We start from the raw sequence: 11,788 nt of genomic DNA on the forward strand, positions 1-11,788 counted from the left end.
ATGAAAGATACTTATAATTCTCAGCAGACAGTATCTGCTGTAAAAACAGTACTCTTTATGTAGAGACCAGGGTCTGGCCCTGAGGTCATCTCTCCCTGGTACCATATAGAACAGAAACATTAACTCATGTTCTGGAATGCAGTCTCTTTAGGTTTTATCACCCAAAAGACATTGTAAATCTCCTGTCAGTGTTTTCTCCCAGAGGCCCATCCTCAGTAGAACACACAGACACAATAGTTCTAAGAACCCTCTATTCAGTTGCATAAAACAACCATTTGATGCAATAAAAGTATTATAACAATGTTGCAGTTTTGCTCTCTCAGTGTCCACTGAAAGTTGACTGGTAACAACAACTGGGACCTAAAAGACACCCACCATGAGACCCACTAAATCTGCCCAAGAAGAGTAAAACAAAATAAAAACCCACACCAAACTTAAAAACAGGAAGCAAACCAAAAAGGTGGAGCAACTAAAGGTGTTGACTCTCCACATGTATCAAGACAACTGGAGCACTGGGCCAGACACTCTTAAATAGAACCTGGACCAGCTCAGGTGAAACACCTTCCTACCAACGAGATGGACAAGCCAGCACAGGTGTAACACATACTGACTAACGAGGTGACACCAATCAGTGCGTCCTACGTGCTAACGAGCTAGACGTGCTGACGGAGCTAGATGTGCTAACGAGCTAGACGTGCTAACGAGCTAGACGTGCTAACGAGCTAGACGTGCTAACGAGCTAGACGTGATAAAGTCCAACCTCAAAACATAAATGGAAAAACCAAAGCCTGTAACACCTTCCCCCTTAAGACAACAAATATATCCTATATTTTTGTTGGAAAAGTTTGCTCACCACCAACAGAAAACAACTTAATTTCCCAATATAATCAACTACAATGCTTCACCTTCACCAATATAAACATGGTGTCTACTGGCTGTCAACAATTAAAAAGAAGAAAAAAAACACGTATTTCTAAATAATAATATACAATAGTATCTTTTGTCCTTTTTCTTTCCATAGAATCCTTCCTAAAACTCACTAGCTTCTAGAACTCTCGTCTTCCTAAAACTCACTAGCTTCTAGAACTCTCGTCTTCCTAAATCCCACTAGCTTCTAGAACTCTCGTCTTCCTAAATCCCACTAGCTTCTAGAACTCTCGTCTTCCTAAATCCCACTAGCTTCTAGAACTCTCGTCTTCCTAAAACTCACTAGCTTCTAGAACTCTTGTCTTCCTAAAACTCACTAGCTTCTAGAACTCTCGTCTTCCTAAAACTCACTAGCTTCTAGAACTCTCGTCCCCTTGGAACGAGCCCAAACAAAACTCATCTCCAATACGGAAAAACATGCAGTCATAATAAATTGTGATCCACTGGCTAAACACAAAACACTCAACTTTTTAACTGCCCACCCTTGAGACAATCAGCAACCAAGTTGTCCTCACCACTGACATGTCTGATTTCAAGAGGAAACTCCTGCATTATCCATAGTAACTTTCCACCTCACTGCAGAGCTTCTCTCTCTTTTCAGGGTTCACTAGATAGGCATGTTGTTGGATCGGGGCCCAGTCCCCAATGTCATGCTCCAGTACATTTGGGTTGGCACATCTGAGAATGAACCCAGATATTCTAAAAACAGGGCAACAATGTCAATATAATTGTACCAAAAAATGGTCAGCTGGTTGCATAAATAATTATGATTACTAAATGTTACATAAATTGTAAATTTCAAAACCAAATGTACACCCCTTTGTTAATATGTATTGGCAATAATTCCCTTAATGGTGAGGCATGGAATAATAAAACGTGTTTTGACAAGTAGCAATAAATCACTGATATCCATTAGGGGGGAAATCAGGTTGTACGTGCTGTTGAAACTAACACAACTAAAAAAACACATGGAAATGGGAGATATATTTTACCTCATTAGAGGACAACCTGCAGAAGACAGTCAGCTACATTTTGGAGTGATACATTTAAATGTAGGGGTCACTAAACAAAGGAACACAACACTTATTTGTCATAACTCATAGATATCATGCTAAAATCATTTGTGCAAGAGGAGGGAGATGAGGTTGCACATCCTGTTAAAACTAACAGCTCAAAAACCACACGGAATCTGGGAATAATGTGTACATCCCTGGTCAGAGGACAATTTGTAGAAAACAGCTAGCTACATTTTGAAGTGTTGCATTTTGATTCAAGTGGGTCACCAACATGGTAAGTGTAACACAGCTCTTTTTTTGTTAGTCACTTTTTATTAAATCTCATAAATAGTAACTCTTCCATTACAGAGCCTGGATTTTCCCCCTGAGGCTAATATCCATATCATGTTGAAATCAATAGAACAGGGGACAAACGTTTAGGGTTCTACATTGTGACATCATTAAAATACTCCTACTACAATGATAAAACATTCTACATTGTGACATCATTAAAATACTCCTTCTACAATGTTAAAACATTCTACATTGTGAGATTATATCATTGATATCATGAAACAACTCATTCATGAATTTTCTGATGTTTGATCAGATGTCTTTTACCGGAGAATCTCGTCACACTGATCACAGCTATAAGGTTTCTCTCCTGTGTGTGTTCTCTGGTGTCGAGTCAGAGAGCAGGATGTAGTAAAACTCTTCCCACATTGACCACAGCTAAAAGGTTTCTCTCCTGTGTGGGTTCTCTGATGAATTTTAATGCCTGACGAAGAGGTGAATCTCTTCCCACAGTCAGAGCAGCAGTGAGATCTCTTTCCTGTGGATCTCTGCAGGTGTTTCTTGAGGTGTTTTGATCTGGAGAGACAGCCAGATGTAGTAAAATTCTTCCCACATTGACCACAGCTATAAGGTTTCTCTCCTGTGTGTCTTCTCTGGTGTCGAGTCAGAGAGCCAGATGTAGTAAAACTCTTCCCACATTGACCACAACTATAAGGTTTCTCTCCTGTGTGTGTTCTTTGGTGTAGAGTAAGATAGCCAGATGTAGTAAAACTCTTCCCACATTGACCACAGCTATAAGGTTTCTCTCCTGTGTGTCTTCTCTGGTGTCGAGTCAGAGAGCCAAATGTAGTAAAACTCTTCCCACATTGACCACAACTATAAGATTTCTCTCCTGTGTGTGTTCTCTGGTGTAGAGTCAGAGAGCCAGATGCAGCAAAACTCTTCCCACATTGATCACAGCTATATTGTTTCTCTTCTGTGTGTGTTCTCTGGTGTAATATCAGGCTGTCTGGCCGAGTAAAACTCTTCCCACATTGATTACAGCTATAAGATTTCTCTCCTGTGTGTACTCGCTGGTGTCTAGTCAGATGGCAAGATGAAATATAAGTCTTCCCACATTGATCACAGCTATAAGGTTTCTCTCCTGTGTGTGTTCTCTGGTGTACAGTCAGGTCACTAGATGAAATAAAACTTTTCACACATTGATTACAACTAAAAGATTTCTCTCCTGTGTGTATCCTCTGGTGTGATAACAGGTTGCTTGACTGAGTAAAACTCTTCCCACATTCAGTACAGCTGTACGGTTTCTCTCCTGTGTGTGTTCTCTGGTGTATAGTAAGATAGCTAAATGTAGTAAAACTCTTCCCACATTGATCACAGCTGTAAGGTTTCTCTCCAGTGTGAATTCTCAGGTGTACTTTTAGTGCTTTTAATCTTAAGTAACTCTTCCCACAATCAAAACAGTGGTGAGATTTCGCTCCTGTGTGTGTTCGCTGGTGTATTTTAAGTTCTGATGAAGATTTGCAATGTTTTCCACAGTCAGAGCAGCAGATAGATTTCTTCCCTGTGGGTCTCTGCTGGTGTTTCTTGAGGTGATAGAATCTGGACAGACTCTTCTCTGACTCGTTAGCATCATGATGTTGAGGCTCCCCAGAGGATCCATGATAGTCACGTCTCTCTCCTGTGTGAACAAGTCAGACAGATAGTTAAAGGCTCACAACAGCAGAAATCCACTGAAAAAGGTGATGCCAACAGCGTAGCCATGATAGTGTACAACAATTGACGTCTGTAATGAATGTTAAAATTACTTGACAATTGTCTTAAGACAGTCAAGTGAGCAACAATAGTCATATTTAGTCTTGTTTTCACATTAGTAGTAACTAGAAATAAGTAAAAGGTGTTGAACTCCTAAGCAGTGTGCCAGGCGACTTTTGTTCTCAAATATAGGCACCTTTCTGTGTTTCCTAATATTGCGACAAGGGCGATGCGCACACAATTTGATTGCAGAAACACCTCCCTGCTAATGCAGAAACTACTAGTTATGGATGTAGTATATCTGCCTGGAGCAAAAATGGTGAGCAAGTGGCCTAAGCTGTGCCATTAGAGATTCTGGGTTCGAGTCCAAGCTCTGAGGCCCATGGGCTAGGTGGCACCAAATCGTCCCACCTACGTAACAGCCAGTTGAATCCTGTGGCGCGATTTTCAAATACCTTAGAAATGCTATTACTTCAATTTCTCAAACATATGACTATTTTACAGCATTTTAAAGACAAGACTCTCGTTAATCTAACCACACTGTCCGATTTCAAAAAGTCTTTACAACGAAAGCAAAACATTAGATTATGTCAGCAGAGTACCCAGCCAGAAATAATCAGACACCCATTTTTCAAGCTAGCATATAATGTCACAAAAACCCAGAAGACAGCTAAATGCAGCACTAACCTTTGATGATCTTCATCAGATGACACACCTAGGACATTATGTTATACAATACATGCATGTTTTGTTCAATCAAGTTCATATATATATAAAAAAACAGCTTTTTACATTAGCATGTGACGTTCAGAACTAGCATACCCCCCGCAAACTTCCGGGGAATTTACTAACAATTTACTAAATTACTCACGATAAACGTTCACAAAAAGCATAACAATTATTTTAAGAATTATAGATACAGAACTCCTCTATGCACTCGATATGTCCGATTTTAAAATAGCTTTTTGGTGAAAGCACATTTTGCAATATTCTAAGTACATAGCCCAGCCATCACGGGCTAGCTATTTAGACACCCGGCAAGTTTAGCCTTCACCAAAATCAGATTTACTATAAGAAAAATGTTATTACCTTTCCTGTTCTTCATCAGAATGCACTCCCAGGACTTCTACTTCAATAACAAATGTAGGTTTGGTCCCAAATAATCCATCGTTATATCCAAACAGCGGCGTTTTGTTCGTGCGTTCTAGACACTATCCGAAATGGTAAATACGGGTCGTGCGCATGGCGCATTTCGTGACAAAAAAATTCTAAATATTTCATTACCGTACTTCGAAGCATGTCAACCGCTGTTTAAAATCAATTTTTATGCAATTTATCTCGTAAAAAAGCGATAATATTCCGACCGGGAATCTACGTTTCGGTAAATAGAGGGAAAAACAGAAAGACGGGGGCGGCCAGTGCACGAGCCTAAGCCCTTTGTCCTCTGATAGACCACTTAGCAAAAGCGCTCGTGTGTTTCAGCCCGGGCTTTGAATTACGTCATTCAGGTTTTTCCTGGGCTCTGAGAGCCCATTGGAGCCGTGGGAAGTGTCACGTTACCGCAGAGATCCTTTGTTTTGGGAAGAGATGTCAAAGAAAGCCAATAAATGGTCAGACAGGCCACTTCCTGTAAAGGAATCTCTCAGGTTTTTGCCTGCCATATGAGTTCTGTTATACTCACAGACACCATTCAAACAGTTTTAGAAACTTTAGGGTGTTTTATATCCATATATAATAAGTATATGCATATTCTAGTTACTGGGTAGGATTAGTAACCAGATTAAATCGGGTAAGTTTTTTATCCAGCCGTTTAAATACTGCCCCCTAGCCCTAACAGGTTAAATCCACACCTCGCTGGAAGCCTCGCATTCCACAGGTGATGAGCGTGAGACTTGGATATATTCCTTAAATGATTTAATCCTTAAATGTAATACCTCACTTCACCGACCCAGGAAGTGGAGGAGCCAAACAGGTGTTGTAACTCGTTCATAACTGGCAAGCAGATCGGTAGAAATGGTAAGATAAATTGGCACTTCAAACGGAAATGGAAAAAGTTTGCCTATTTTACCGGAAACTCCAGGAGCATTACGTCAGAATTAACGAAGGCCAGCAGCAGGTGGGGAATTGGTTATTTTCTTCTGGTTATATTGACCTCTGGCTTCCTCAAGTCATTTGTGTGTGTTAATTATTTAATCAAACGCTTGAAGCATCAGTTCAATTCAAGTTCTGCACATACAGTTGATTTTATTAAACACATGGGGAGTGTCTATATGAACAAATACACGTCATAACATTTCAACCAATCAATTGGTAGAAAGAAAATACTATTTTTTTTAAAATCTGCCCTAGAACATACAACATACATGCATTCAGACCCCTTCCCTTTTTACACATTTTTATTATGAAATAGATTTTTTTTTCAATTATCAATTTTCAGACAATACCTCATAAAGACATCACAATACCCCATAAAAGTGAGAAAAAAAGTTTAGAAATGCTTGTATATATATATATATATATATATCTAGGTCATGCCAGTAGGCTACAGTAGGTTGTATCTCTCTAGGTCATGCCAGTAGGTTACAGTAGGTTGTAACTCTCTAGATCATGCCAGTAGGTTACAGTAGGTTGTAACTCCCTAGGTCATGCCAGTAGGTTACAGTAGGTTGTAACACTCTAGGTCATGCCAGTAGGTTACAGTAGGTTGTATCTCTCTAGGTCATGCCAGTAGGTTACAGTAGGTTGTATCTCTCTAGGTCATGGCAGTAGGCTACAGTAGGTTGTATCTCTCTAGGTCATGGCAGTAGGTTACAGTAGGTTGTAACTCTCTAGGTCATGCCAGTAGGTTACAGTAGGTTGAATCTCTCTAGGTCATGCCAGTAGGTTACAGTAGGTTGTATCTCTCTAGGTCATGCCAGTAGGTTACAGTAGGTTGTAACTCTCTAGGTCATGCCAGTAGGTTACAGTAGGTTGTATCTCTCTAGGTCATGCCAGTAGGTTACAGTAGGTTCTATCTCTCTAGATCATGCCAGTAGGTTACAGTAGGTTGTAACTCTCTAGGTCATGCCAGTAGGTTACAGCAGGTTGTATCTCTCTAGGTCATGCCAGTAGGTTACAGTAGGTTATAACTCTCTAGGTCATGCCAGTAGGTTACAGTAGGTTGTATCTCTCTAGGTCATGCCAGTAGGCTACAGTAGGTTGTAACTCTCTAGGTCATTCCAGTAGGTTACAGTAGGTTGTAACTCTCTAGGTCATGCCAGTAGGTTACAGTAGGTTGTAACACTCTAGGTCATGCCAGTAGGTTACAGTAGGTTGTATCTCTCTAGGTCATGCCAGTAGGTTACAGTAGGTTGTATCTCTCTAGGTCATGGCAGTAGGCTACAGTAGGTTGTATCTCTCTAGGTCATGGCAGTAGGTTACAGTAGGTTGTAACTCTCTAGGTCATGCCAGTAGGCTACAGTAGGTTGTATCTCTCTAGGTCATGCCAGTAGGTAGTATCTCTCTAGGTCATGCCAGTAGGTTACAGTAGGTTGTATCTCTCTAGGTCATGCCAGTAGGTTACAGTAGGTTGTATCTCTCTAGGTCATGCCAGTAGGTTACAGTAGGTTGTATCTCTCTAGATCATGCCAGTAGGTTGTATCTCTGTAGGTCATGCCAGTAGGCTACAGTAGGTTGTATCTCTCTAGGTCATGCCAGTAGGTTGTATCTCTCTAGGTCATGCCAGTAGGTTACAGTAGGTTGTATCCAAGTGGAAACAATTATCAACCCAATGTGGAAAGTGTTGAATTTGGTCAACAACAAAATGAATGGCTTATTTGCTACGTGAGGTTTACTTGCTCTAACAGAAGTTTCGTAATGATTAAGTTGTTACGTGGACACGTGACATACCGACAACTTTGATAAAAACACTATAGGAGTTGTCTTCAGATCGCTATGCATATTCATGCTAGTAGCTTAGCATCTCTCTCCATTGAATACAGGCGGTTGACGACAACAACCCTCATAGAATATAAACAATAGATTACAATAATAAGATGTATCCACCAATCCAAAGACAGGATAGGTGGGAGATAGACAACCCACAGAGCTTCGTGGACAACGACTCCCCTTGTCAGGACGGAGAGACATCTTGTCAGTATATCCATAACCTTTGGTGTAGCCAACCCAACTCTCACATGGCTCTAATGGGGGGAACGGTGTGTAGTAAAACATCACTACATTAAAATCACTACATGCCGTGGCCCCCAGTCTGCGGTCAGCAGATAGACCCTCCTCAAATATATATGTTAAGTCACTTTTTGGAAACGGAACGGAGAAAACAAGGGGTAGCTTGTCTCTACGTCGTCTGATTCTAGACATATCAGTCATCATCCCAGGGCCCTCCGTTGAAGAGGTATTGACGAGCCAACTCCGAATATCCAAAGTTAAAAACTAATTGAAGGCGGTACTTACTGGTGTTAATCAGATCTCCCGTCTCCTCCTCTTCATCTTTCAATGTGACAGTAATCTCTCCTTCATTCTTCACTCCAAAAACAGCATCATCCTCTTCTTCCTCTTGTTTAACTGAAACGTCTCTCTCTTCATCTTTCACTGTAACAGCCTCACCCTCTACTTCTTGTTTTACTGTAACATCCTCCTCTTCCTTCTCCTCTTTCACGACAATGTTCAGCCCCAGAGCTTCTTTCTCCGTCCAGCAGACCTCCTCTTCTTTAACAGGAGGGGAGTAGTTTAGGGAGCTCATGTTCGGGGATGTTAGCTAGCTAGCTATCATTAGCGACTAGGCTAATGCTAACTTAACCAGTCAGCTACTATAGCTGACTAATAAAAAATAACGTAATATTAAATTAAATAGGTTAACAAGTAGATACGACAGAAGTGTGTCTAAAACACAGTAGCTAATATAGACTGAAAGCGTATAAATAGCTTGAATCTTTCGGCTATGTTGGCTAGCAAGCTACCGAGGTGGTTGACGAGCTGTTTATGAAGAACCGTCCACTAGATTATACGTCACGCTGGCAGCATCGCCTGAAAGACGCACATCGCCGTCTGCTGACTGGAGGGAAACGCAGTTGAGGATCAGATTTTATTTTCAGACTAAGATTATTTTACATGGATTTAATTAAATAATACTATTGAGACATACAAAGACAGGAATGTGGTGATTGATTAGTGAGAATAAAAAATGTTTACTACAGCACATTTAAGGCAGTTTCATTCAGTCAAACAACATATAAATAAGTAGCCAGCTACTGTAGGTCTATACTGCTCCTACATGGTGTAACAATACATCATGTAGATGTATATAATGAACAGACTAGGTCTATACTGCTCCTACATGGACTAACAATACATCATGTAGATGTATATAATGAACAGACTAGGTCTATACTGCTCCTACATGGTGTAACAATACATCATGTAGATGTATATAATGAACAGACTAGGTCTATACTGCTCCTACATGGTGTAACAATACATCATGTAGATGTATATAATGAACAGATTAGGTCTATACTGCTCCTACATGGACTAACAATACATAATGTAGATGTATATAATGAACAGACTAGGTCTATACTGCTCCTACATGGTGTAACAATACATCATGTAGATGTATATAATGAACAGACTAGGTCTATACTGCTCCTACATGGTGTAACAATACATCATGTAGATGTATATAATGAACAGACTAGGTCTATACTGCTCCTACATGGTGTAACAATACATCATGTAGATGTATATAATGAACAGACTAGGTCTATACTGCTCCTACATGGTGTAACAATACATCATGTAGATGTATATAATGAACAGACTAGGTCTATACTGCTCCTACATGGTGTAACAATACGCCACTACCGTTCAAATGTTTGGGGTCACTTAAATATCATTTTTTTAAGAAAAGCACATTATTTGTAAACAGTGTTTTTGCATGCAGCAATTCAACCATGAAGGCCTGATTCACGCAGTCTCTGACTAAATCACAGACAGTGTCACCAGCAAAGCACCCCCCACCATCACATCTCCATTTTTCACGGTGGGAATCGCACACGCGGAGATCATCCGTTCACATACTCTGCGTCTCACAAAGACACGGCGGTTAGAATCAAAGATCTCAAATTTGGACTCATCAGACCAAAGGACAGATTTCCCTGGTCTAATGTCTATTTCTTGGCCCAAGAAAGTCTCTTCTTATTATTGGTGTCCTTTAGTAGTGGTTTCTTTGCAGCAATTCGACCATGAAGGCCTGATTCACACAGTCTCCTCTGAACAGTTGATGTTGATATGTGTCTGTTACTTGGGCTGCAATCTGAGGTGCAGTTAACTCTAAGGAACATATCTTCCGCAGCAGAGGTAACTCTGGGTCTTCATTTCCTGTGGCAATCCTCATGAGAGCTTCCCATACCTTGTCACAACACAACTGATTGGCTCAAACGCATTAAGAAGGAAAGAAATTCCTCAAATTAACATTTCACTAGGCACACCTGTTAACAAATTAATTCCAGGTGACTACCTCATGAAACTGGTTGAGAGAATGCCAAGAGTGTGCAAAACTGTCATCAAGGCAAGGAGTGACTGCTTTGAAATATCTCAAATATAAAATATATTTTGATTTGTTTAACCCTTTTGTCACAAAAAATGTCATGGTGTTGCAGGGAAGACCAAAATGCAGCAGAGTGGATCTTTTAATTCACAAAAACAAGAGTAAAACACAGAAAAAAACAAAACAATAAACGATGCTCACGACACCAACAGTTTTGCAGGCTATACTAACGCAGTGCAAAAACAATTCCCCACAAACACACCCAACTAATATAGGACTTCCAATCAAAGGCAACACCACACAGCTGCCTTCAATTGGAAGTCCACCCCAATTAACTCTACATAGAAACACCCAACCTAGACAGAACATAGAAAACAGAACTTCTACTGCCACGCCCTGACCAAAACTATACACCTACTCCACCTGCTGGTCAGGACGTGGCACCTTTTTTGGTTACTACATGATTCCATGTGTTATTTCATAGTTTTGATGTCTTCAATGTTATTCTACAATGTAGAAAATAGTCAAAATAAAGAAAAACCATTGAATGAGTAGATGTGTATAAACTTTTGACTGGTACTGTATGTAAATGTGATATTTCAGTTGTTGCTTTTGTTACATTTGCAAACATTTCTAAAAAACGGTTTTTGCTTTGTCATTATGGGGTATTGTGATGTCATTATGGGGTATTGTGATGTTATTATGGGCTATTGTGATGTCGTTATGGGGTATTGTGAAGTCATTATGGGGTATTGTGTGTAGATGGATTAAATCAATGTTTTCCTCATAAATTTTAGAATAATGTAACAAAATGTGTAAAAAGTGAAGGGGTCTGAATACTTTCCGACAGCACTGTATAAATTGGGGCAGTACTTAGTGACATCACTTCCTGAAACAGGAGGTGCAAATATATAACAGGTTCACAATATCAACATTCAATGTATCAAAATATATGACCAAGCTGGAAGTGTAAACACCAGCCCAGCCACAATCCTAGAGGTTCACTGATGATCAACCTCCTCCTTCACATCTGACTCCTGATGATCAACCTCCTCCTTCACATCTGACTCCTGATGATCAACCTCCTCCTTCACATCTGACTCCTGATGATCAACCTCCTCCTTCACATCTGACTCCTGATGATCAACCTCCTCCTTCACATCTGACTCCTGATGATCAACCTCCTCCTTCACATCTGACTCCTGATGATCAACCTCCTCCTTCACATCAGACCAGCTATCTATTTATCACTGTAAAAAAACAAACTCCA

The 11,788-nt window shown here is 40.2% G+C and overlaps 1 protein-coding gene across 1 annotated transcript; it reads right to left on the reverse strand.

The window, feature by feature from the left end:
* Nucleotides 1-427: 427 nt before the first annotated feature.
* LOC145877232 (uncharacterized) lies at nt 428-8,962 on the reverse strand. The gene is made up of 2 exons (XM_082972524.1): nt 8,424-8,962; nt 428-3,897 (listed from the first exon to the last, which is right to left on the reverse strand). The coding sequence occupies exons 1-2, from the start codon at nt 8,710-8,712 to the stop codon at nt 2,540-2,542; spliced, it is 1,647 nt and encodes a 548-aa protein (XP_082828650.1). The 5' UTR covers nt 8,713-8,962; the 3' UTR covers nt 428-2,539.
* Nucleotides 8,963-11,788: the final 2,826 nt, after the last annotated feature.

Source organism: Salmo salar, unplaced genomic scaffold (assembly GCF_965601325.2).
Source record: "Salmo salar unplaced genomic scaffold, fSalSal1 ptg000730l, whole genome shotgun sequence".
Lineage (NCBI taxonomy): Eukaryota > Metazoa > Chordata > Actinopteri > Salmoniformes > Salmonidae > Salmo > Salmo salar.

Bases quoted from the DNA above. Each gene is read 5' to 3' on its own strand.
- LOC145877232 (XM_082972524.1), bottom strand. From the start codon at position 8,712: ATGAGCTCCCTAAACTACTCCCCTCCTGTTAAAGAAGAGGAGGTCTGC. The intron at 3,898-8,423 runs GTAAGTACCGCC...TTGTTCACACAG, and splicing joins GGGAGATCTGATTAACACCA to GAGAGAGACGTGACTATCAT.